This window comes from Sphaerodactylus townsendi, linkage group LG08, assembly GCF_021028975.2.
Source record: "Sphaerodactylus townsendi isolate TG3544 linkage group LG08, MPM_Stown_v2.3, whole genome shotgun sequence".
Taxonomy (NCBI): Eukaryota; Metazoa; Chordata; class Lepidosauria; order Squamata; family Sphaerodactylidae; genus Sphaerodactylus; species Sphaerodactylus townsendi.
The window spans coordinates 89,863,120-89,890,340 of record NC_059432.1 but is presented as its reverse complement, the minus strand read 5'-3'; the positions used below and the strand labels follow the sequence as shown (position 1 = coordinate 89,890,340).

Here is a 27,221-nt window from a genome sequence, read left to right as displayed (position 1 = left end):
TTCAAAGCGTATGCTGTGGGAGAAAATCCTGCGGCTCAGTTGAAGGCAAACCTCGCCGCAAGCTGCAAATGTCTAAATGGCCATCAACTTGCATGTAAGCCATGATATATGGGTGAGCCTTGGTTTACCCATAAAGGACATTAACCAGTTGGTTTGTCTGTTGAAAGTCAAGTTGCGCAGAATCTTCATCCTACATGAAGTTAGGGGGGGGGGGGGGGGTGCCCAGCTATTATGTGTTCATGTGGGCATTTCTAGAGGATAAGTCTGTGTCCAAGACAGGCATTTCCTCTGCAAGTGTATTCCTGACAGTATACTGAAACTAAGTGCACACTGGAAGGCTGAATTCCCACTGAAAATTTAATCTAGATACAACCAAGTTTCAGAAGAATCGGCACCTTTTCATCCAGGTTCCAACATCCTGTTCCAGCATGTTTCTAGTGAAAATGTCTAGGCCTGCCCCTTGGAGGGGTGCCTGCTGTTAGGGGTGCAATTGTTAAGCTAGCAGCACCAACATTTCAGAGTATCTTTAGGAGACCCTCCTGATGAAACCACCCAGGTTTGGTGAAGTTTGGTTCATGGGGGCCAAAGTTATGGACCCTCAAATGTGTAGCCCCCATCTCCTATTAGCTCCCATTGGAGTGTTTTTTCAAAAAGGTGCATATACAAGCAGGTCCAGAAAAATCCCGTGATAAGGGTGGGGGGAGCGCCAGAAACAGGACTGATCTGTGTTCTGCAGTTCGACAATGGGCAGATCGCGAGGAGACCTGGATATTTCGGGTCACTATCCCAGGATTAATCGCCAGTGGGAAATTAGCTTTGGTCTCCCCCCAAATACTGTTCTGTCAGAACAAGGTATACAAGCACAACACAGACTTTAAACAGAACACCTTTGAGAAGAGAGGTTAATGTTCTTTTATCTCAACTTGTACTGTTCTTTGGAATCTAATCTCGTTTGGTGCAAACATGACAATGAGAAGTACAACATATGCAACACAACTGTTCCTTTTTTCAAAAGTACAATAACACATATTGAATAAGAAAACAGAACAGAAAGGAAAACGCTATGCAGTCCTGATGCCAGTTATATGTTCCAGAATTTTAAAATCGTTTGTATTCAGAATATTTTCTTTTATCACTACCTGATGGCTATTCTTTGTATTTGTTTGTTTAATCAATCATATTTTTATCCCGCCCTTTCCCAGAGGGCTCAGGGTGGGTCACAACAAGTTAAAAACGCAGTAAAACATTTAAATACAACGGTAAACATTATAACTATAAAAACGCCTAAAACAGCTAATAGTTTATTGAAAATAATAGATGGTGACTTAAAAGCATCTCTTTCCCACTCCTCCCACACAGTCTCTTTCCCAGTCCTCTCACTCCCCTCTGTTTATGTGACAGAAATATCCCTTGTCAAGACTCAGACAACACAGTGATTACACCAGCAGGGGTCTGCAACCTGCAGCTCTCCAGATGTTCATGGACTACAAATCCCATCTGCCCCTGCCAGCATGGCCAATTGGCCATGTTGGCAGGGGCTGATGGGAATTGTAGTCCATGAACATCTGGAGAGCTGTAGCTTGCAGACCCCTGCACCAGAGTATGTAGCAACTCTGCCAGCATCCACCAACTACAGTGCAGTGTGCCACAAATATCCTGTGAGTGGCACATATGGACTTAACCAATTGATGTGGGATGGTGTGGTTATGGCCCCCTGACCTAAGGCAGTCAACACCCACTTGCACAATATGAGGGAGGGAACAAAGAGAACATGGTTCCCCACCATCCCTGGAAGGAGCACCCTGATATTGTGCACTATATTCTTTGTAAGATCAACCAAAATATTACAGAGAAGTGTGCAAACTTTGAGCTCCCCAGAAATCTTCATCAGGTAGAATTTTCAGCTCAAAAAAAGGAGAAAAAGTTCATGAAAAATTTTATCTGCAGACTGTAGAATCTTAAAATTGAATAGAGGATCGATTAGAGACTTAACCAGATAAGAAAAAGCTGTTTTTTGGGATGCTTTAGTGGCTATCAGGGCGGATAGTTGGTTATCAAGTCCAGCAGTTAAGTGGTTGTTTCTTTGCCACTAATTGGAATATATAGATCTCCTGCAAGAGTTAAAGAACAATGGGATAGCCCTGATATTCACAAAGGTAATGCTCTATTGGCAAATAAGGGAAAAAGCAAAATACATGCACCAGGAGAAAAAGTGCCATTTTCCTTTCTGTTTTGTTAATACAAATTTGTTTTTCTCCAAATAGTAATGCTTTACTCTCAACATTAGTGTTAGTCAGGAAAGAGAAGCTGCGGTGGTCCTTGTGCCATTTGGTATGCACCACCATAAAATAAAAGCCTTCTGCAAACACATTTTAGCCTTCCTAGAACTCCTGGAGGGAAAAAGTAACTTTGAATGTTAGACACACCAAACAAAATGTGCTGATTTAGAAGGGGAAGGGGATATATCTGCTCCATGACTAATCAAAATGCATTCCTGCTTTTAAAAAATCCTGCTTGGGGAAAATGTGGATTCAATTTACCATTTTTTATTTTATTTTATTTTTGCACCACCACTTGTCATAATGTGCTTCTGTTTACTGAAAGTTGGAGAGCACTCCACACCTTCTTGGAGAGAACAGGAATGCTGTTTACTAATTTTCTGGTCATAATGACCTCCAGGAAGAGAAAGAAGATTAGGAGGGAGGAAACAGGCATGTCAAAGCATGAATGTTTTCAAATTACCGCTGCAAGAAGAAAACATGAATTTATTAATGCACTGATTTGGGGGCTCAACAGCCATAACACAATCCTGCCTGTTACTTAACACATTTGTCGTTTCAGTGAGAAAGCTAATGCTAAGCCTGCATACCTAATTACATTGTGGCTTTAGTAAAAATGTGCCCGGTTACTTGGGGAGGTTATGTCTTATTAAAATGCTTAAAAAAAACCTTTTTAAGCGGAAAGGGAACACAGAATTTTAAAAATAAATAATCAAAAAGAATTATGTCCATGGAATAACACATACTGCCCTATGAGATGCAATCAGACAATAGAAAGGGTGGAGAGAAGGCAGGAGACTTGTGAATCTCCATCATAGACTTTCAACAGAGATGGCAGACCTGAATAGGGTAGAACAGAGGGTTTACGCCACCACGGACACTGCTGTATGTTCATATATTTTTGATTAACACTAAGAAGTGTTGGGTCTAGTACATTGTACTTATAGCCATTTGGTGTAAGTTGTGGATAGAGCTGTTAACTTGAGTTGCTCCTCCTGCGAGTCACTTTGACGATGGTGGATACACAGACTGGGTCTTTAGCTTCTTTAAATATGTTAGCTGACAAGGATAGGATTTTGAAAGGTCTGTTGAATAGCGGCAACTGGGCAGGTGCAGGTGATGGGCCTAAAAACGAACGAACTAACAAATAAATGTAGGCTCTTCAGCAGCTCAGACAGAGCAAAAGCTGGACTTCTGGGGGCCTTCAATCTTTATTAGGATCCCAGATCAGTGAAGAAACATAGCAGTGGCACACAATCTACAACGATCATATTAGATAATACTCAATATAAGTAATATACGATGTTTGAAATATAAAATACAATATTGGGTTTTAGTATTGAGCCACAGTTTTCTGCTTTATTGAGATGCCAGAGCACAGAATCTTGTTTCCTAAAAGGTAGTTTCGTTGGCGCTATCGGCAAGGAACAAGGAAACATAAAAGTGATTTGCTCTATCTGTATATTTAGACAAAATGGTAGAGGTGAGCCAAGTTCGAGTTTCTTGACAGAAACTGCAACGTAAAAGCACATGCTCAATGGTTTCTGTCATTCTTGACTGGCATGGACAGTGATAAAGGTCATAAGGAATGCGGACATAAGAGCCCGCGTGGTGTAATGGTTAAGAGCAGGTGGATTCTAATCTGGAGAACCGGGTTTGGTTCCCCACTCCCCCACCTGAGTGGCAGAGGCTTATTTGGTGAATTAGATGTGTTTCCGCACTCCTACATTCCTGCTGGGTGACCTTGGGCTAGTCACAGTTCTTCAGAACTCTCTCAGTCCTCCTACCCCGCAAGGTGTCTGTTGTGGGGAGAGGAAGAGAAAGGAGCTTGTAAGCCACCTTGCGCCTCCTCACAAGAGAGAAAAGGGGGATACAAATTCAAACTCTTCTTCTGCTTCCTTCCTATAAAGTCGATGGGAGGGACCAGGCTAAGGTTAATGCTCTTTGAGGCTTAAGGTATTCTGGAGTACACTAATAACTTGGTGGAACCAAGTTTTTATTACTGTTCCCCACTATGAGAGTGCAGTGGTTCCACGCTCTGTCAGTCTGGAGGAAAATGTCCCATAATCTTTGTTTAATTAACACTCTGGCCCATTGATGCCCAAGATGCAATAAAGCTATGCTGGACAAGGCAAGATGGAGTCATTTTTCTTCTATCATTCTCAACCATCTTGAATTGAAATTATCTGCAAAGATTAATGGAATTAAGCCACAGAGGCTCCTCACCAGTTGTTTTCCCTGATAACCTTCCTCTCAGATGGAGCTCCAAAGGATTTTCAAAGGCCTCGTCCCTTGCTCATGTGTCTGCATATTTCATTTCAATCTAGTTATGGTGCAAATCGATTCACTTTATTCTTTTGCAACCTTGGTTCCCTGCTCCCTTTTCTTGGTGGATTACACCAAAATAGAAAGGCCTGCGCAGGTGCAGGGGTGCAATCATGCAAGCAAAATTGTGCTTGTTCAGGAAACAACACATCCTGGTGGCTGAAAATTTCAGCGCAAGAAGCACATATAGACACAGGAAAGGGGGGGGGGTCTGGATGCATCCTGACCATGGTGCACTGCAGCCGGGTGAAAGAATGCACATCATTATGAAAAAATGCTGCTGTCCAGCGTGTTTTAATCTTGACGCCTGCCTTCTCTTACCCTGTGTTTTCTTTTGCAGCTCCTGACATTTCTTTTGCAATTCACCCTCTTGCAGCAGAGAAGCTTGAAGCTGCTCGATTTCTGCTCCAGCCGCCTCGGACGTCAGCCATGCCTGTTTCACGTCCTCCTGCAGGATAATATTTTCTCTTTGGCATTTGGCTAAGCTTTGGTTCAAAGTGGAAATTTCTGAAAAATACATAAAAATTGTGGTACGTAGGGTTTTTTTTAAAAAAAATCTTGTGTTGTTAGAGATCTGGAATATATACAAGCCAATCACAGCATATACAAGATATTGGTTTGTTAACAGTAGAAATCTAAGAGGAGGTGACTATTTGGTTATGTAAGTACTAGCAGTAAAGCCCATTGTACAAATACAATAGGCTCTAGAAAACTGTTGGGGAGGTTGCTCATAAGCTTCTTGCCAGCTTGGCTGGGCAGCAAGAGTGTTATGGATGGCAGTGCCCTTCCATCCTTCTTTCCTTCAACCTCATTTGTCCCTGACAGTGGAGAGGCCTGGCCACCAGGGGCATAGCTTACTAAAGCAGTGCCCGGGGCTCACCGCAGGCACTGTGTCCTTCACTATGCCCCCATGACTCGCCCCACCAAAAGCTGCACATGGAGTTCAAGTGAAGACCAGCTGTCCAGCCCTGATCTCCAGGATCAGCCCGTTTGCTGCCGGCCTCAGCTGGTTGGGCTGGCCCTTGTTCAAATCCCATGTAGAGTTTGGGAATGGGGTCAGCCCCACTGGCCATGGGGCCCCTCGCAGTGCACCCACTCACTACACCAATGCTGTCTGCATGCCCTTTTCCACCTCCCATTTGCTATGGGAAGCACCCGGCCCTCCTCAGGACAGTCCAACCTCCTTCCCCATGTGCAGAACCAGTGTTGCTCTGGGTGGTGGAGAGTGGGTCTCTTATCAAGGCCTGGGGAACCAGTACAGCAGCTTTGAATGGACACTGTGAGGAGGCCTGGCCCAGATGCTTTCCCCAGTTGAGAAGACCAGCGAGGGGCTTTAGGCAGGGCATGTGAGTGGGGTCGAGGCTTTGTGCACACAAGAGAGTTGCATTTCTTAGGGGGCTGGGAGGGAAGGTGCATTGGTGATGACTGTGTTTTTAAAGCAAAGTATTGTGGGAGGTGTAGTCCACCCAGCCTCTCTTGCTCAGGAAACAGCACCCTCTGGACTACATCTCTCAGTGTCCTTCGCTTTAAGGAGTGAGTCATTGGAAATATGTCTTGCCTTTTATATAGTAGGATTAAGCATGAAATTTAATGGGGTCAAAGATGCACAAGCAGGGCAGATTCTGGCACTTCCTATTGTTTTCTACAGCCCCAAAAGCTGTTCCTGGGGTTTAGGGGAGTTCCTTCAGGAATGGATGGGTGGGGTATTGACGTTTTGAGACCAATCTGCGGAAATTGCAGTGTCCTCTTGCACACACAGATGGGCACTTTTCAATCCAACGAATATGACTGATCTTTAATGAAAAAGCAGTAGGCAGACATATCCTTGCAAACATATCCAAAACCACGAAGATACCCATAACCCTTTAGAAGCAGCTTTGTTCAGCGGTAGATTGATATAACAAGCAACATTTAAACCTGCTAATTATTCAAATTTGCTCTCAAATTTTTACAACTGGTCACATCTGATTACTGGAAAGATCCACATTAGCAGCATCTAATGGGGAATGTTGGGGGCTGCCGTGAATGGCAGGAGGCACGAAAGCTGTCCTCCGTAAATGGAAATCCCTTCAACATGAGGAAATCCTCCAGGGGATCTAACTGCATACTTCCCTGAAAGCCCTTAAGAAGAAGTTAATGCCCTGTCAGGCCCTATCATTTAACTCAGTCACATCAATGTATCAAGTGAAGAAAGAGAAGCTTGCTCCTAAAATAAACTGAATGTTTTGTTGTTGCTTCACTTATACAACAACAACAAGAACACCTTTAATGGCATAAAATCATACAGCTATAAATAGGTAGTTAAATATATAAGATGAGGAAGAGAGTACAGAAAAATGATGCCAAGAATAGAGTTGTTGAGTCAGCACAAGAAATTAACCCACGTCTTCTGTTCTTTGGGGGCATCGATTGCCTGAAAGAAGATGAATCTTTGCTTTATCAGAAAGTGAGTGCCAGTGTTTAACATGTGGCTCAATAAAAAAATTTCCTCAGCGAGTTATACAGTTCACGGTATAATAGAATATGATCGAGTGATTTAATCTTTCACTGGGAACAGAGGCATAATCTTTTGCAGTAGGTATCTGTAAGAATCCACCCCAAAGAAGTGCAGAGGGGAGAATATTCATACAAGTTTGCATGAAAACAAGTGTTAGCCGCGGTGAAGGTAAGCAATACAAATAAGATGGAAGAGAACTATTTGGATGTCTTTGTAACTGTTTGGATGTATTTCAAATCTTACAGGTGGGCTAAATGTCAAACGCTGAGATGAAAAATGTTGGGTTTCGATATCAAACAGGCTTTGTTTTAAAAGGTTAAAAATATGACACTCGTCCATATTAACGAAAAAGTCCAAGGAGAAGGCCAAAGAGTTTATCTTGCTAATTATTTGTTGCTCCATTTGGTAAAGTACAAGCCATTCAACATCAAACTGGTTAGACTTCCAGGCATAGAACTTCACTTATATGTAAACTTGAAGTCTTTGGGTGGAACAGTCAACCCACACGGTGTGATCCAATGACCCTCTCATCACAACTGATGGGCTCGAACACCAAAAAGTAAAGGATGAGTTACTCCCAACCTCTTTGGGTTGAACAATGTACATTTTAGCACACTGAATACAGCACGGGTGGGGGTGGGGTGGGGTTACAAGTCTCACAGTCATGCAACCTAATAAAAGTAACTATTTCCGTCTCATATAGATATAAATGGAGCAGCATGAGCACCTCCAGATTTAAAGAAATTCAAATCAATATTTGTATATAACACCCTGTTTTCCAATATACACATGAGAGAACTAATTTCATGGTAAAGGAACAATGTGATTTTCAATATAGTCTGTCTCTCCTGCAGAGAGCCAAGCAAGCTAATCCTAAATAATAAAGCGCTAAGCAATCGAATGCCCAACAAGAAACCCCACCACCAATGGAGGAACAGGGCTCCAGCCCTCCATTGGTGGAGGGGTTGCTGTCGGGACATTCGATTGGTTCCTGCATGGGCAGCAGCAGCGCCTTGGGCCCGGCCACCCCTCCTCACCTACTTAACCCACCCCCGAGGCTGGGGCCGCAGAGCAGCTTCATGAGCCCGGCCACCCCTCCCTGCCTCCCCATCCCACCCCAACCATCCAAATTCGACCCCATAGCATGCCTCACCTTGCCACCCTCCCCACACACCCCATTCCTTGCCACCTTCCCCATCTCTCCCACCCCTTGCCATCCTCCCAACACCCCTCCTCACACCTTCCACCCACCCCAAGCCTTAGCTTCTAATCCTCCCACACCCCAACATTCATCGTCTAATCCTCCCCCACCCCCCAGTCACACCTACCAACCCTCCCACCACCCCAAGCCTCATTTTCCCACCACCCCAAACCTCACCTTGCAGACCCAGATCTGGTAAGCATCATGTCGGGAGCAGGGAGGGGCCCTGCAGCATCAGTAAAGCCCATTGCAGGGGGAAAATGCTTCCTCTTTGACCCTGCTAGGGCCCACTGCATCTCCCACACAATGGGCTTTGCTGCTAGTCTATTATATAATGCAGAACAGTGGTTCGGTCAAGGCTTTATACAGCTATGGAGCAGATTCTCTGACCAAAGCTAGGTTACAGGGAGAGGACTGGACCACTTGCTTACTTGGGTAACCCCAAGGCTCACATACTACCCACGTTCCATGTTGCCATCTTACTATGTTATTGGCTTATCGTTCATATAACTCAAAAATTATTCTTATCAGTGAAACTGTTTAGCACTTCTAAATCCATCGATTGTTGTCCAAATCCATACCTGCAAAACAAGTTTCTGGATTGTCCCTGCTGCATACACAGAAAATAAAATACTCCCTATGAAAGCCCTAAGAATCTGTATTTAATGGAAGCCTAAACAGCAAATGAGAGTCACTGGAAAGGAGAGATTCTCTTTGAAGGCCAGTGGGTAGATGTTGTGTGGGATACTCTGGTGACAGGAGAAATTAACGCATAGGTTACGCATTAATAGAAGTCAAGCTGGTCTGGAAGACTTCTTATTGGGCTGGGCCCTTTCTCAGAAACAGAAATAAATCTCTGGTTTAAACTGCCCTAGACCTAATAAATAGCCTTCTGTATGTTTGTACTAGGATAGTTATGTCTCAGACAAGATAAACAAGCTTAATGTGTTTTGATTCAAAAGTTTCCAAGTCAAATAAATCCCCAACCTAAGAATACAACCCCCACGACAGAGACCCTTTCCCCTATGAAAAATCAGTTGATTTATGTCTGTGTATCTTGTGCACACATTTTCCACTGGACCGTGAATAAATATGTATACAAGCAGAAAATTCCCAGCATCCAGCAGTTGAGGGTTGTGAACACGCTTTGGGGCTCATTCCAGAGACTCCCAAAGTAAAAAGCAAACCACGTATGTGCAAGTGGGGGCCTGTGAAACCTGTGGAGGAAGGGGAAATCTCATTTCCCCATCTCCCTCCCACTGCTTACCTTACAGCAGGGGTGTCCACCTCTGGCACTCCATATATTCATGGACTACAATTCCCATCAACTCCTGCCAGCATGGCCAATTGGAATAAGAATCATAGTCCATGAACATCTGAAGGGCCAGAGTTGGACATCCCTGCCTTATAGTGATGAGGGCAAGGCCTGCTGCTAGGGTTCGGCTGCCAAAGAAGAGCTCCACTGCTTTTCAGCTGCCAAAGAAGGCTCCACTGCTAGCTCCCAAGCTCCACTGTAGATCCCTGTGGTGCCCGGCCATGGTAGCTGAGCCCAGAGTGAATCCCTATGCTAGCTGCCATGTAGCCCAGGCTCCTCTGCCACTGGGCCCTAAAGGGATAAGTGGGGTGTCTGTGCATGAGCAGATGCTTAATTTAGTTTTTTGGGGGGGATTTAAAGCCCCCATTTATTTTAAAAATCTTTTTGGATCTTTCCAAAGACCCAGGAGGTCCCCTAAGTCTGCAGAAAGAACTGTTGGAAAGGAAGTGTGCCCCCTTTCTGAGAATTTAAGTATCTGCAGGCAGGGGCTCATGTGGGAATTAGATATACTTCATTCCAGCTTCTCCTTCCTCCTGCGTTTTCACAACAGTGATCAGACTTCTCAGAGGCAGCAATGGCTAAGAAAGAGATGGTTCTGACCATACTGCTAGTATCTCTGAATCAGTGCGTGTGTCCATCAATATGCAATCTGTGAGGAGGCTAAGGGGAAAAGCAAACAAAAAATGGACTCAGATAAATCATGCTAACAAAATACATTCCATAATATTTTTCACCACTCTAGTTACAAAGGTTCCATCACAACAAATGTATTCATAAACATACACGATTTACAGCGCAACGTGGACTTAACTGCCCATCTGTACAATGTATTTGACAAGTGACCTTCCTATTCAAACATGGGTTTGGATCCAAACTTCAGTTTCCCTTTCCTAAGCACGAAACTCTTGTGTCAGTTGCTGTCAGGTTTATTAGTCATGACAAGTGAGGACTGAATGACTAAAATGGAATGTAATTACAAGCAAGGTTTGACTTGCCAAGTGCAGAAACAGCAGAGCACAGTTCAAAAGTGGCAGTTCAGGTCAGGGGTCACAATGTTACTCAGTTGTCCGAGCTTGAATTTCCTCTGCCCAATCTCTGCGTTAACCAGAGACCTAGTTCAGAAACTAGATTTCTTCTGCTTTTGCTTCTTAGAGACAGAGAGAAAGAGAAATGTGTACATGTTTCACATGACAGAAGATATTTAGAAATAGCCTTACACCATTTTCTCAAAAAGGCAGGGACAAGGATCGCGTTTAGCAAGAAATGCGAGAGGAGAAGGGCAGCTGCCAACATTTGCAGAACCCTCCTGGAATAGTTAATCAAAGTGTGTTTGGATCAGATGAAGCACAGATTTTTCGAAAATTACCAGGAAAAAAAATAGTTTCATTGTGTGCCTCAAAAACAAGGGAATCATTGCAAAGATAATGTACACTGAGAACAACGGGTGGGATCCAGTGCAAAATTTCTGCTTGCGCTGCAATACTTCTGCAAGGGACTCTGGTGATGGGCAGGAAATACATTTACAGAAATAGACGGGCGGACGGACGGACGGACGGACGGACGGGCAAGAAATAGACAGCGGTAGCTGCTTGACTAAGTCAAACTTATTCATCTCTGCTTGCACAGGATCTTTTCTGGACAGCATAATATATGGGGAAGAAAGTGTTTTTTGTGGCACAAAAATTCGTGAAAGCAGAACTGCACTGTCCATTTATGCTTCCACACCACTGGATTCAAGACAATATCTTTGTTGTGTATTTTCCTACTACGCAGCTGACACCATTGGACTTTCCATACAGATGCGGTGTCAGAATAACTCAGATCACATTCCTCTAGCAGGCAATTATTCTGCTTTTGGCCTAAAATGTTGCCGTGAGTTGAACTCTTGCGCAGGGACGTGATGTCACCTCGGGTGGCACACGGAAGCCTAGAAAGCAGCAGCCTGCCAACATGTCCTTCCCTTGCCCTTTAAGATCAAGTGTACCGCAAGTTCTCTCAGAGCAGACATCTACCCCTTCAGGCATCTTTGGAGATTTGGCATTCCACAACTATTCAGCTCTGTCCTCTGTGGCTGAAGGGGAAAGGTGCCAGTTGTGATTTTTGTGATGCAGAAAATCCTCTCTGTTGGATTTTGTTCAAGTTATTTCATACCATAACCCATCTCCCTCCCCCCAAAAGAAGTCAACAGTCACATTCTGCAGTCTATGTCTGATGGGCAAAACTATGTGGTAAAGAGAAAATGCAGGACTTTTAGACTAAGACAAAGAGGGGAAAGAAAGGGTAGAGGCAGAGGTCATACTGTGCGCCCCCTCCTGCCAAAAAAATTGACAGCAGCTTCTCTGCTTGACACTCCAAGATTAAGAGGAATAGATAATCCTTTGTGAGTGGTATGAACCCTCAACATTTGATCCCCAGTAAGTAGAAAGCAAGACATTTCAAGGTGGAAACCAACAGAGACCAATCAAAATACGGTATAAAAAATGAAAGAAAGAAAAACTCTGATCTGGAGCCTATGCTTTTGTTTCTCTCATGCAGACAGCTCTTCCTCATGTCCCAAATTTATTCCAGTTCCTCCCTGTCCCCCATTGCGGGCCTCCTACAGACCCCAAATTCTGCCCCAAAGGGTCCAACAGCATTTATTTATGCTCTGCCTTTCTGGCAATATATGCCCAGATGCTGGATTCCATCAAACATATCAGGCTGCAGAAGGGAGGGAGGAAAGTTGTATTTTGCAAGAGCTCCAGCAAGGACGGTGCTTAGAACCCAACCTTCTGCAAACTGCCCTGGGTGCCAACACTGGAAGAAAGGCAAACCATACGAGTTGCAAGTAAAGAAGTAGAATACCTCCCTGATGAGAATGACAGTGCATTTTACAAACTCTAAATTTTAAGAAGGCCTGCCAAAGTTTGTTTATTCCACTTTCCCTCCTTAGACTTAAGGACTTTTTAGACCAGGACAAAGGGAAGAGGGAAAGGAAAGGGTAGAGGCTGTATATACGGTGCCCTCCCCCTGCCCAAAAAGTTGGCAGCTATTTGAATTATTATTATTGTTATTAACTTCATTTATTACCTCTTTCTCCTCTCCTGCATTTTATCCTCACAACAACCCAGGAGTAAGATGGAGAGAAACTATGTGACTGGCCCAAGGCAGCTTCCAAGGCAGTGTGGGGATTTGAAACGGGGGTCTCCCTAACCGCTACGCCGCACTGGAAGTGTAAGACACCGAGAGGAGTTGCAAGCTGGCCAACTCACCAGCAAATGCCGTCTGCTTCATATTTTCAATCTGTAAAGAAGTCTGTCCTTTTAGCTTTGTCCATTTGTTGATACTGCCAAACAGGTCTGCTTTGATACTTTTAAACTCTCCTCTGATGAAAGGAAGAAGTGCACAGGCTTTTGTTAAGGCTGACTGATGCTGCTCCACTGTTTGCCTGTAAAAACATGGAGGTGGGGGGAGATAACAATTCATTGGTAATTGATTTTTAAACACAATCTTACTTTCCTATTTAAAATATTTTTTTACACCTAACAGGGCCCAAAGCAGTTCCCAAACTTTGGGGGGGGGGGGTTGCTGTCAAGTCACAGTTGACTTATGGTGACCCTTGGTGGGGTTTTCAACACAAGATCAGGCTAGTTGGGGCTATCCAGGTCAGGGCCCAAACCTATACACACAAGATAAAAGAAAGCAATAGAAGGGCAACCCTCAAATCCAGAGGTGTATCTTGCAGCCTGGTGCAAATCTGAGTTTTCCGCCCACCCCCCACCCCCAAATGGGTGGCCGCCCTCCCCCACAATGACCAAACAACATTTTTAGCACTAAATAATCTCAAAGTCACCATCACATTATAAAACATGCCCCAATTCACAAATCTGAACACAGTCTTGAAGTCAGTGTATGGACCCAGGGGGAAGGAGGAGGGGTACGGGGTGGGGTGATTTTCCACCCCTCCTGTGACTAAATGGCTGCAGTTCGGGGACATTTGGCCCCATATGCCCTTCTGGGCAGTACGCCCCTGCTCAAATCTATTTTGGCCCACAAATCCTCACCCCAAGTGTCAATTCACTACTGAGAAAGAAAATATCCACAACCCAGCACGATCATACTGCTTCAACAAAAGTCCTCTGGTAGAGAACTGCTCTGCAGCATCTTCTAACAGCAACGTTACAGCTGCCCACTCCGCTTCCTCTGGGAGGCCATCTTATCACTTTCACTAACACTGTGAATACAGCACAACAGCTGTTAAGCCTCTCCCATTTTACTGAGTTTTCTGCATATGAAAGGCTGAAGCTAGTCTTTCAAAAAGCTTGGTTTATAACAGATTTGACCAAATACTGACTTGGAAAGCACGACTTCCAAGTAATTCGAGGAAGAGGAAGAAGAAATATTTAATGTTCTTCCAATCCATGCTGGGGTTTTCAACAACACTCTACTCCCCTTCTCAAATCTTAGCTATGATGGGATCAAGGGAGAAAAAGAGGAGGCAGTTCCCTGGAGAGCTGCAGGGCCACAGTGCTGGAAGTTCCTAGAGACAGTATACTAGACTGGCTAGGAGGAAGAGCAAATTGATTGATGGGGAGGAGAAAGAAGAACAGAAGGCCTATAAACTAGTAGACAGAAAAGGCACTGGGGAACAGCAGCAGCCAACACAGGATGCTAGAGCAGGAGGGAGCCAAAAATCAAAGATGATGGGAGCAATACTACCGTGTTTCCCCAAAAATAAGACAGGGTCTTATATTAATTTTTCCTCTAAAAGAGGCGTTAGGGCTTATTTTCAGGGGATTTCTTATTTTTTCCCCATGATCCCCCCCCCCTCGTGACCAGATCAGCTGCGCTGGGAAATCTGTAACTAGGGCTTATTTTCAGAGTAGGGCTTATATTTCAAGCATTCTCCAAAAATCCCAAAAAATCATGCTAGGTCTTATTTTTGGGGTAGGTCTTATTTTCGGGGAAACGGGGTATTTAGGAGTAACTCCAGTTTTATTCAATGGGGCTTATTCCTGGGGGGCAGGAGGGAGTGAATGAAGTGGATCCTACTTCTGGGCAGACCTGTTTAGGATTCCTCCCACAGTCTTTAGGATTGCAGTCTACGCACACTGCAGTTTGCTGTAGGATTCTTTTGTAGTCCTTGGATACAGACCTTTTAGGCATACCAAAGGTTTAAGTTACTTGGAAGATTTTAAAACAAGAACACTCAATAAAAAGGAGGCTACCCCAACAGCCCATTTTCTTTGTGTGGATGGGAACAAACAAAAAGAATTCACCATGTTCCAGCCCAGTAATAGACTCAGGTGAATCTAAGTGGTCTTTTACTTTCTTCCCCAAACAGCAGCTCTGGGGAGAGCTTAAAAGCGGTTTGTGACTGGCACAAAGAACAGAAGGAACCACTGAGATTCACATGGGGGTGGGGGTGGAATCTGTGAGTTCCTGGTGTAATGAAACAATGGATTCCTATGTTTCAGGAACAAAAACTGGATTACGATGCATAGCTGTCACTAATTCATGCATACATTACATTCATTCTCTATAAAGCCAGCATGGTATAAAAGTTAGAAAGTCAGACTAGGAATTGGGAGAACCAGGGCCTAGTTTATAATCAGCTATACAAACTCACTAGCTGACCTTGGGCCAGTTACTGCCTTCCACCCTAACCTACCTCACAGGGTTATTGTAAGGGTGAAACGGAGGAGGTGAGAACAATATTAAAGCTGCTTTGGGTTGACATAGGGGAGAAAAGCAGGATATAAATAAATACAATTTGTTAGACAAATGAATTTAAACACGTGGGCGAACTGTCCTTCAGACCAAATACAGATTTGTTTGGTCCAAGCCTTTCACAGCCCAGGAAACACTCAACAGCCAAGAGGTTGGTTTATTTATTTGGGGGAACATTATTGCAGTACAACTCTGTGACATCACTGAACAAACCCACTGATAGGAACAGATTACACGGCTATCAGTGTATCCCACAGACATTTCCTTGCAGGGCCGGAGCCAGGGGGAATGATGCCCAGGGCAAGCGTGCGCCCTGTCCCTGCCACGCCCCACCTTTGCCACACCCCCAGAATGCCCCCGCCCCGCCCCACACCAGCATGTGCCCGGTGCGTCACGCGCACACACGTCCCCTTGGTGCTACACCACTGTTGCCCTCCAATTTATAATTTCCTCAAACATATCAAATCACCATGCAGGAGGGAAAAACAATTAGAAATCCTATATACTGCCTGAGAGATTTCTTACCTCCACCGTTGTGCCTGCTTGTGAAAAGCTTCTTTCTCTTCTTGGAGGCATCTCGATTGTTCACTTAGAATTCGTATTACATCTTGCTTCTGTTCCATCTCCAGGTGTAATTTCTTTATTCTGTAAGAAGTAAATAAGATACAACATGTGCATAATTTAATAAAACCATACAGTCTATCCTAAGGGCTTTTTCCCCCCTGGAAAACTTTTATCAGACACAGTAGACAGCTTTCAAATAATTATGCGGAAAATCAAATGTATGGATTCACTGAAACTTATTCCAACTGGGAAGGAAGACATCTAAAACATTTATATAACCAAAGGTTCAAACAATTTTGGTATTTTTAGAAAGGCGTACATGTAAAAGTAGACTTATACAACAAAGACGTTCTTTCCTTGGTAGCTTGTGTTCCTAAAGCATTACAACAAAGCGGTTTCATTATGGAACTCTCCATTCTAGGTGTAAATCTGACAATAAAAGGGGTGTGTGGGGGGGGGGTCCACATGGAAAAGTACTGCAACAGCCAAAGAGGCCATTATGATTTTAAAAAACACTTCACTCAAATTAGTGACATTACGACACCCCAACAAAGCCCTGATATATTACTCATACAGAAGAATCATAAATACTATAAACAATCCTCCAGTAGAACAGTGTTATAAATATCTCCTACTAAGCTGCTTCACACTGAATTTTGTTTCCAGGAACAGACCCACAGAGTTATAGGAGGTATCACTTTAGCAAGTCTGAAATTTTCCATGGCAAATTTCCTTCTCAACCACACCCTTTCTCCTAACGACTGGTTCCTTTCTAAATTGGTCCTGTCAACTGGCTAACACTGCATTCCTCAGTGGAGTTACACTTTTCTACGTCCATTGAAGTCAACGGGCTTAGAAAGGTGCAACACTGCTTAGGATGGTGTTGTAAAATGGTTTACTCATCTTGATTTTAACAGGTTAATCTATTAAAAATAAATAAATCGGCATGCTTTCAAAATTTGAATGACGTTGAAAACCACTAAGAACAGGGCGATCTTTTCTGCACTTGTACATTTTCATATAATCTGTGAAATTGAACATCCTGCTAACCTCGCCACGATATGGTTATGCTGAAACGAGGAGAAATTTGTACAGAGAGGCAGCAACAGGGAGAACAGAATGAGAAAGAAAAGAAGAGCTAAGCAGGCCTATGGTCAGTGTAAAATGGGACCATGCTATGGGAGCATGAATGGCAAGTTGTGGAATTCAAGTGTATCCTTCATTTCTCCCCAATGGAGAGTCAATATGGCTTACATTTTATCCTCACGACAACTCTATGAGGTAGGTTAGGCTGGTGAGTGGGCCATGACTAGATGACAGGCCCCCTCCTCCCTCCCTCCAGGATGGGAAGTCCCCTTCCTACCCCCTTCCCTTCCCCCCAAAATTGTAGTTCCATCCAAAATTGAGGTGGGCTTGTGGGTGAGTGGGGTGGATGGGCAAGTGAGCGGGGTGGGCAGGTGAGCAGGGCAGATGGGCAAGTGAACTCTTAAAAGGGCCGTGGCAGCACAGAGGCTCCTGAACGGGGAAAGAAATGGTAGGCACTACTATACAAAAAGGGAAGTCTTGCTGATAGTCGTCTGATGCACTATAAATGCTCTCTTATCTAAGTTCAATGTTTCATAGTGCACAGAATAATGGTTTTGATGGTGGTGATGCTTAAAAATTATTCTTTAATGCTTTAAGAGAATCAGGACCACTTTGACCTGCAAAACACACTACTTTCACTTCCGTTGAACAACTACCAAACGCACTTACATCTTTTGGTGAGACAGAGTATAGTTCCTTCAAAGTCCCAGCTTTCAACAAGTATCTAGCCCTTTTAGGTATGGAGATATGCTTCCCAGAAGTGCAAGAGCACTGATACACTGACCTACATACTATACTAGCCCACGCTTAGGAACTATTCTACTTATGTAAAGGACATTAATTTCTTTAAAAAAAATAAGTTCGAAAGACACTAATGTTAAACATTCATACAAATTTCTGCAGACATTAAATATGCACTGGCTTCATAAAGGGAAAAAGTACTTAAAGTATGTTTTTGATGTTACTGTCCCTCAAGATATGAAAAGATGATAACATTTGGAAAATTTGGGAATATGAGAACATGTGAAGATATGAGGTTTTGGGAATATGAGCACATGTGGAAAAGAAATCCTACGCAGAACTGCCAACTCAGAAACACTGAGTGAACTCACGGTTAAAGGTTTGTACTGATTCTTCCTTTCCAGTGTGTCTCTCTTCAGAAACAGTGTGGGGAAAAGACACACAAGGCTGAAGTAAGAAAGGAAAATTATCAGAAATCATATCCCTAAACCACACATATAGACTCGAACATGACAAAATGCAGGGTGAGGGACAGATTTCTGGTGATTCTCCCTTTTCTTTTGCTGAAGGCCTCTGAGTCTCCTCTGATGCTGCACCTGAGAATCCCTTAACTTCAGGAGCAGCGCTGAGGCCCCTTCCGCACATGCAGAATAATGCACTTTCTATCCACTTTCACAATTGTTTGCAAGTGGATTTTGATATTCTGCACAGTAAAATCCAGCTGCAAAGTACATTGAAAGTGGATTAAAAGTGCATTATTCTACATGTGCAGAAGGGGCCTGAGAGAGGGATGTACAGGGGGGCAGCATTGGGCAGAAGGTGGAAGTCAAGAATCCCTTCTTCAAAGCCTCTCAATTTGTTAGACAGTCCTTATGCTCGAAGCTTTGAAATGTTCCTCTCAACATTCAAGCCATCTACTACTGGTTTCTTTCCAGACATTAACAGTGTCATCTTAAGCAGAGAGCTACACCATTCTAAAGCCACTGAAGTCAATGTTTAGAGTGGAACAGTAAATCAATCTTGATTTTTTTAGTGATTATTCAGAAAAAAGTTGGATGTGGGATTTGCACATGCACTGAACCAATTTAGTAAGGTACGTGAGGTTATGATCTCACACTCCTGCAGCAACTCCAACTCATAGGCAGAGGATTCCCTCCATATGGAAGGGCAGACAAGCCTACTGGCAGAAACCTCTCGGTTCAAATAATTGTATACAAAATGAAACACTGAGGAGGACTTTTTTCCATATTTCCAGCACCAGTTTCTGTCCTGGCCTGGAACACCAAACTCAGCTCTCAGGTTACATATTAAAATTACAGATGTGAACTGGCAGGAACTGATGATGTCACAAAACAATAATCTACAAACAACAAGCACTCTAGAATGGCAACTGCGTAAAGTCAGTTTCAGCTAAAGCAGAGTGTTAAAAACTACTAGAGGTATTGTGGTCCAGTTTCTTTTTTCATGGACTGGATTGTGCTGCCAGGGCTAAAACCAAACAGTTGGTAATGATTCATGCTTACGACAACATGAGACACAGCTCACAGAAACTGATGTCTCATATGACAGACAACTGCATTCTGGGAAGCTGTCCTGGTCATAGAGCCACAGGATTGACAGGGGTGGAATTCTGAGAGGAAGTTGGGACTATGATGGTTGGGAATGCTTCTGTTGACTGAGAGGGAGAGGTGAAGAGGCAGAATCTGGAAGCTATCTGGTGGAGGATTCCCCCTCAAGGGTCAAAAAGGAACACCTTTTGGGTTGTGGGATCCACAACTATTTGTATAGGGACAATAGGTCTAAAGTTCATAGAGTGATTCCTAAGAGTTTAATGGGAGATAGCTCTGCTGAAAGGAGTGATCCCAGGCCAGTAACAAAGAAACTGGGGAAGTAGGTTAAGATTCTTAACTCATACAAGTGAAGAAACTTAAGTTTCTACAAGCAAACAAGAGACTACCAAGAGGAAGACCTCTCAGCAGAAAACACTTGTAGGTGAAACATCTTAGTTACATCTTGAATCACAAAATATCTCTTGTGTATTCTCATCCTTGTTTCTCTGTTAAAAGCGAAACACGTTTTACGACACTTTGCTAAACTCCATGAACTAAGTGGAGACAATTTTTTTTAAAAAGTTTAAAGTTTTGCTTCAAAAACCCTTTTGGATGTCATATATTTCTGAACATCTTATTATACTGTCATATCTCAATATGGTGGTATTTTCATAGAATCGTAAGTTGGAAGAGACCACAAGGGCCATCAAGTCCAACCCCCTGCCATACAGGAATATACAATTAAAGTAGCCTTGTCAGATGGCCATTCAGCCTCTGTTTTAAAACCTCCAAAGGAGACTCCACCACCCTCTGAGGCAGTGTATTCCATTGTCAAACAGCCCTTACTGTCAGGAAGTTCTTCCTAATGTTCAGGTGGAATTTATTTTCCTGCACCTTGAACCCATTACTCCTTGTCTCAGCCTCTGGAGCAGCCGAAAACAAACTTGCTCCATCTTCAATATGACACCACTTCAAAAACAGAGTTCACCTTTTGCTCTCTGTTCAGCTGCCTTCTGCTTCCTTTCGCTGCCTCTCAGAGTAATAAATCCAAGGAGTACTATCTGCTAACCAATTAGTTAGCTAAGCAGCCTATGCAAATGCATATGAAACTTGAGGCTGTAGTGGGAAACCCGAAAAGGCTAATTTAATTAGAACGGTCTTATTATGCATTGCCTTTCCAGACACATATCTTTGCTCAGTACATGACCTCAGAAGACTTTTGGGTTTCTTCACCACAGTTTCAGCAAGCACAGCCAGAATAATCTTTCTTCAGCAAACACTATTCCCCAATATATTTTAATCTAATTAATACAGACAATAGGCTCTTGTGTGCCTGGTTCAAACTTTGACATCAATCTCTGAGTCACACTAAAAGGCATCCAAGTAAGTGGAGTCACACAAGTCTTTCATGGCAGGCATAACATGAACATTAGACAAAAGGGTAGAAAACCATATCTGCACTCCACAAAGATAACACACCTGGGCAGAGGAGACATTAGCTTCACAATTTCTGAGGGTGGTAACAGTTCCATTCAAAAGTACTTAATTGCAAACGTCATCCAATAAGAATGACAATGCTACACCATGTGCTTAAGTAGCAAAACTTGAGAGTTCTCATATAAGGGGTCCTCTGGTGATCAGCAAGCCCCTGTACGCAGGCAAACTTCAGATGGCCCTACATCAATGTTTGTACCTTGCCTTTGTAAAACTGGAGAAAAGGCCAATTATCTGGGAACACCTGGGCTCTGAATGTTGTGTATTCAAAGAGACCAGATCAATAAGGTTTTATCTCATGTACACAAGGCACTTCCTCAAATGTCCAATTAGGGCCCCAACCCTTTTCATGTAACCTTTCCCCCTTTTTGCCATTATAGCCTGCTGTTCCTGCCAGCAAAGTCTCTGATATGCACATTTTTCAGATCTTACCATACAAAAAGGGAGCTTTTTGTAACTAGCCTTCCCAGCCTTAAGAGGACAAAAGGGAATTACCAGTTCCAGCAGTAAGAACACACACAAAAATCAGCAACTTGTAATAAGACAACTTTGAGGACGAGACTCATGACTGGATGGTCACAGAACCAAAAGAACTCCTGCAACTGTGAATCTGCAGGCATTCATCATAATACCAGCCTGCTGTACAGAGCAGTCAGAAGAATTGCTGGGACAATATAAATGAGGTGCTTTGAATCTTCCAAAAACCCGTATAAGTGTCAAAAATGATATATATGGGTGATCATTATCATAATCGCTGCTGTTCATGCCATATTTTAGGAGTCAGCAAACTTTCACAATACAAAGATCTAAATGATGTGAAAATCCCAACCAAGAAATCAACCAACAGGTGGTAGAAGAAAGCCCTTTAGTACAACTAAAGCATTTTAACATTACTGATAACTAATTATGGATAATTAATAATCCATAATTTTTCTGCAGTCCAAACATGGGTTATTGAGAGGCCTTTATTAGGCAGCAGAACACACAAGATCTTGCACTAAGTCACGAGCACCCTGTGAAACTATTTCAGTGCCCTGGCTTGCATCTGAATACTGGCAATAAAGAATCCAATAAGTCCCTTTGAGCCATAAAAAAAGATTATTTTTGACTGCCACTCAATTCATACATTAGTTATTCTAACGTTCTACCTATCCCACCAATGTATCTTAACTGAAAGGTTTCTTTTTTAAAGAACCATACTTGGTTTGTCGAAGGCTTTCACGGCCGGATTCAACTGGTCGCGGTGGGTTTTCCGGGCTGTGTGGCCATGGTCTGGTAGATCTTGTTCCTATACATGTAATAGACTTGTCTCTGTGATACACCTCTGAAGATGCCAGCCACAGATGCAAGCGAAACGTTAGGAACAAGATCTACCAGACCACAACCACATGGCCCGGAAAATCCACCACAACCATAATTGGTTTGTCACTGAGCTACATTTGGCTCTAGAGCCACAGGCTGAAGACCCCTATTGTGGGCCACAAAGAAAAAAAATTAGCTTCCATTCCTGGTAGTAACCTGCATCGATCCCTCACTATAGTGCAAGTCTTTGCCGCAAACCAGTCATGACATCTGAATTAGGATTTATATTCCAAAACTATTGGCACTATCAGCCATATGCTAAACAACCAGACACCAGTGATTAAAATTGACAAATGAGGTAGGGAGGATTAATGTGCTAGAGGTGAGGGAAGGGGATCATGTTCTCCCAGTTTGAAACAGTATATTATTACTATTATTATTAAATAGTAGTAATAGGATTAACTTCATTTATTGTCCAGCTTTCACTGAGACTCAAGGCAGACAGCACATGAAAAGTGTTCTAAGGCAGCGGTTCTCAACCTTCCTAATGCTGCGACCCTTTAATACAGTTCCTCACGTTGTGGTGACCCCCAACCTTAACATTTATCCATTTTACAGATGGAGAACACTGATGCAGAGAGTCTTAGGCGACCCCTGTAAAAAGGTAGTTTCACCCCCAAAGGGGTCGCGACCCACAGGTTGAGAACCACTGGTCTAAGGTATAACATACCATAATGAAGACAGGGGCAATCATAATATACTAGGGAGGGAGAGGTCATACATAACTATAACAGTAATTTACCAACATATCAGGCAGAATCTCTTTAACTTTATGCCTTTTTAAATATTTAAAAATATTTAAACATATTTTATTGCATATGCACTGCATGACTGACAGTAAGATCTTTCTGTTGTGGTGACAGCTGCTGGCAAAACAATTCTAAAAATCTGCACAGCCAATCAATTTCCAGTGGCTAATCAACTAGTCCTGCTCAGTTCTTAAACTAGGAAAGGTGTCCATGGGAACCATGATGCCCAAGAGGACTACTCTGGGGATCTCTGTAATAAACTGAACAACAGGCTGTATTACTAATCATTATGGAAAGTAATCTTCCATGCTGTTACTATTCTAATCCCTTTGTAAAAATGCCTCCTTGAACATTTCTGTTTTGCACGTTCTGTGAAACAGTAAAAGTGTGGGTGCTTCCCTCCTGACCCCCTCGAGCAGGTCATTTCACAAAGTGGAAGTCAACACAGAGAATATGCATGAACAAGCCATTTGCAGGGTGGCCTCTTCAAAAGGCTTTGCTCAGCTGAGCAAAACTGTCACAATGGAGCACAGCAGGATAGGTGGCATAGAACTGTGGGTAGAGCCGTAGCGAGGGGGAACTGCGCCATGCCCCCGCACTGGCGTGCGCCCGGTGAAAGACACCCCCCGGGTCCCCTGAGCACTACGCCACTGCATGTGGACCCAAGGCCATTAAGGGCTTGGTCAGTGACAACCAAAACTTTGAAATGAATCCAGTAACTTATTAGTAGCTAATGGAGTGCCTACTGAATGTGTGTGACATGCACACTTTGGGCCCAATAGCAGGCAGGTTGCAGCATTTATAGGCAGGCAATATTACATCTGGCTAAAAAGCAGGCATGATAACAAATCGCACAAGCTGCACCTGGGAGGGCAACAGCGTGACGTCATTGCCCATAACAAGGCAAACCTCCCAGGTGCCAGAAAACGACTGAATGAAAAGTTAAGTTTCACTTTCTGATAACAGCAAACTTTAAAGTATCTTCCCATTTCGCTTTCCATGACCTTATCAACTGGTGCTCAACAATGCAAGTCTCTAAGACACAGTTCAAATGATAACATTTCATTAATGTGAGTTCAGCTGACAATTATACTTGATGCAAGCTGTCTGGCAAGACAGTCAAAGCCTGTTCTCCTCTAATTACATTAATGAACGTATTAATTTGAAATGAATAACGTGCAACAACCTTTCTGTTTTTGATTCACTGGCTGCTGTGCACTGGTCGAAATCTTGACTTAGGCGCTGTAGCTTTTCTTGGAGTTGTTTTTCCCGTTCCACACTTCCCTCATATAACTTCACCTTCTCTTCCATGGCTTTGACTTTCTCTTCTAACATTTTAAACTCATGAAGGATCAAATAGCTGACTCCGCAGTATTTACACACGGTCTCATCTCGGGACATCTAGAAGAAACAGTAGGTAACGTGTTTAGGGAATATATTAAAAGAAAAGGGGATTGGAATTCTTCAGTGTTTTTATCAGTGACTTGGATAAAGAGATGGACTCTAACATAAACTGCAAACCCAAAAACCGGGAAGGATAGATAATATCTGAATAGGCAGTAAAAGCAGAACAAAAACAGAACATTTGTTTATCATGCAAAAGGTCCAAGGTTCAGTTCCCAGTATTGTCAAGGATTAAGTCACAGGTGATACGAAAAACCTCTGTCTGAGACCATGGACAGTCCACGTCAGTCCACGTAGACCATACTGACTTGCTTATTAAAATATTTATACCCCGCTTTTCATCTTGGTTCAAGGCCTGGTGGACCAACGGTCTGATTCAATATAAAGAAGCTTCATGTATTCAAAATAACCCTGATAGGTTGTAAAGCTAGACTGAAATTAACTAAATGAAATTCAGCAGAAACAGCAGCAAAGTTTTGCGTTAAGGTAAAAAAGATGACATGTCCAAATACAGGACAGGGGACGACAGCACACGTGGCCTAACAAGAGCACCTAGGGAAAAGATCCCTGGACTGCAGTCAACCATAAGCCGAGCATTGAAGAAGAGTTTGGATTTATATCCCCCTTTCTCTCCTGTAGGAGACTCAAAGGGGCTTACAATCTTCTTGCCCTTCCCCCCTCACAACAAACACCCTGTGAGGTGGGTGGGGCTGAGAGAGCTCGGAAAAGCTGTGACTAGCCCAAAGTCACCCAGCTGGCGTGTGTGGGAGTGCACAGGCTAATCTGAATTCCCCAGATAAGCCTCCACAGCTCAGGCGGCAGAGCGGAGAATCAAACCCGGTTCCTCCAGATTAGAATGCACCTGCTCTTAACCACTACGTCACTGCTGCTCAGCAGCATGACATGGCTGCAGAAAGACTAATAGAAGTTTAGGCTGAATTAACAAAATGCATCGTATCTGAGTCAACAGAAGTAACTGTGGCATTCTATTCCACACTAGTCAGATCTCTGCTGGTATACTATGCCCAGTTCAGGCAGCTGCAGTAAAAACGTAGACCAAACTGCAACCAGCTGAGCTCACAGGAGGCCAGGACAGTCATGGGACTGGAATACAAATCTTGTAGGGTATCACTGGGCACATTTACCCTGCATAAAAGAAGACTATATGGGAGGCATGCTAACACTCTTAAAATATCTGAAGGGCAGTCACTCACACAGAACAGGACAAAGACTTATGCTTCAAAGGGCGTGATGTAGTTTCCAACTGAACATCAGGAGAAATTTCTTAATTATAAGAACAAAATGCTCTGGTTTGGATTTCCTGCAGCAGGTTAAACTAGGCCCCTTCCAGCTGTATGATTTTATACTAATCTCAAATTAATTGGATACAGCAGCCTCAAAGGAAAGTTCTCTTTGTCAATTCTCTGTCAGTTCTCTCTACCCCATGCACAATTTTATAAACCTCTATTATGCCCCATCTTAGCAGTCTCTTTTCTAAACTGAAAAGTCATAGACTCTTCAGCCTTTCCTCATAGGGAAGGTGCTGCAACTGTCTCCAATCCATTAGCCTGAGTAGGTTTATCGTGACAGACTTTTTTATCGCTTCAGTCGTGTAGGCTTTTATTGTGCTAAGTGGGTTTTTAATATTGTGGACTGCCTTGGAAGTCAAGCCTGAAAGGTGGTCCATACATAAATAAGGACATTAATAAAAGCAGCAGTTTGTAGCCTAAAGAGAAAGAGTGGAAAGAACGTGTGCAACCAAGCCATCGGGAACATGAAATTGTTCTCTGCAAGGGAAACAGCATCTTTAACCTCAGTGCTGCTGTGTTCTGTTTTCCTCCATGTAGATAACTGTTGTCAAGTTGACTTATGGTGACCCCAGGAAAGGATTTTCAAGTCTGGGAAGCTGAGGTGGTTTTGCCAGAGCAACCCGAGTAGTCTCTCACTCAGGTTCTGACTGAGGCCAATCCTGCTTAGCTTTCAAGACCTACAGAGATCAGGCTATGCCAGGCCACCACACATCCCTCTGTTCTACTCGGCCATCTGTTAATTGCTGTGGACAGCACAGGAGGCTGACAGGAAATCAACAACACAATAGAGGTCCTGACAATGGAGGCAGGCAGAAATCTTCAGTCCTCCATTGCAATTACTGAAAGCTGTGAGAGTTTCGTTTCAGGTTTCCCACAGGTGGCACAAGTTTTATCAAGATTGCTTTTCAAAGCCTTATTTCATTCACCGTTTCACATTATCAGCCTCTTTGGATGATTCTCCATTTATGTTTGTAACTTGCGACACTTCAAAAGCACTCCAAAGAAATTATGACTGTCCCTTTTGCAGGCAGTAAGACAGCTTGACAATACATTTGTGGTCCACCCAAAACCACGAGTGGGGTAGAATTCATAGAAGGAATCACGTGATCTACTGTACATGGGGCTTCTGAGTCAAACAGAAACTACAAAATTTGACAGGTGAGAAACTGGTCATTGTCTACACAGCACACAGCTCCATATTTGGGTGCATTTAAGAATCTTCACAAACCAGACATCACACATTTGCTGAGAACCCAACAAATATTTTTTTAAAAAATTATATTTTGGTAATCTGCTTTAGCAAACCTCCACAGTTTTCATTGTTCTTGCCTGTGCAGCAGCAAAGAGATTACCCAGGGAAGAGGGGAGGAAACCCATTCCTTTCCAAAGTCACTGACCTCCCAGCATCCCTTTGGTCTTGCCAAGAAAAGACCAGGTATAAGTCAAGTGCAAAATGATGGAGACAAGGGTCTTGGGTCATCATGGCTAGCACTCTCAGTTGGACCTATCCTCCATCAATCTGTCTAATCACCTTTTAAAACCTCCATGCTAGAGGCCATCACTACTACCAATAGCAGTGAATCCCACAATTTAATTACTCATGCATCAGGAATTAAAGCTTTGAATTGTTTATTA

The 27,221-nt window shown here is 43.2% G+C and overlaps 1 protein-coding gene across 2 annotated transcripts in view; it reads right to left on the bottom strand.

Moving 5' to 3' along the window:
* The window catches only part of LEKR1 (leucine, glutamate and lysine rich 1), a 76,368-nt gene extending 52,099 nt beyond the window's left edge, over nucleotides 1-24,269 (bottom strand). Inside the window, exons 1-4 of one of the 2 annotated variants that reach the window (XM_048504918.1) lie at nucleotides 24,059-24,269; nucleotides 15,852-15,971; nucleotides 12,869-13,044; nucleotides 4,926-5,111 (exon numbers count right to left, since the gene is read on the bottom strand). In XM_048504918.1, the coding sequence (XP_048360875.1) occupies nucleotides 4,926-5,111; nucleotides 12,869-13,044; nucleotides 15,852-15,971; nucleotides 24,059-24,207 (631 nt within the window). In that variant the 5' untranslated portion in view covers nucleotides 24,208-24,269. The remainder of the gene's footprint in view (nucleotides 1-4,925; nucleotides 5,112-12,868; nucleotides 13,045-15,851; nucleotides 15,972-24,058) is intronic. The other variant, XM_048504917.1, reaches the window with a different exon arrangement.
* Nucleotides 24,270-27,221: the final 2,952 nt, after the last annotated feature.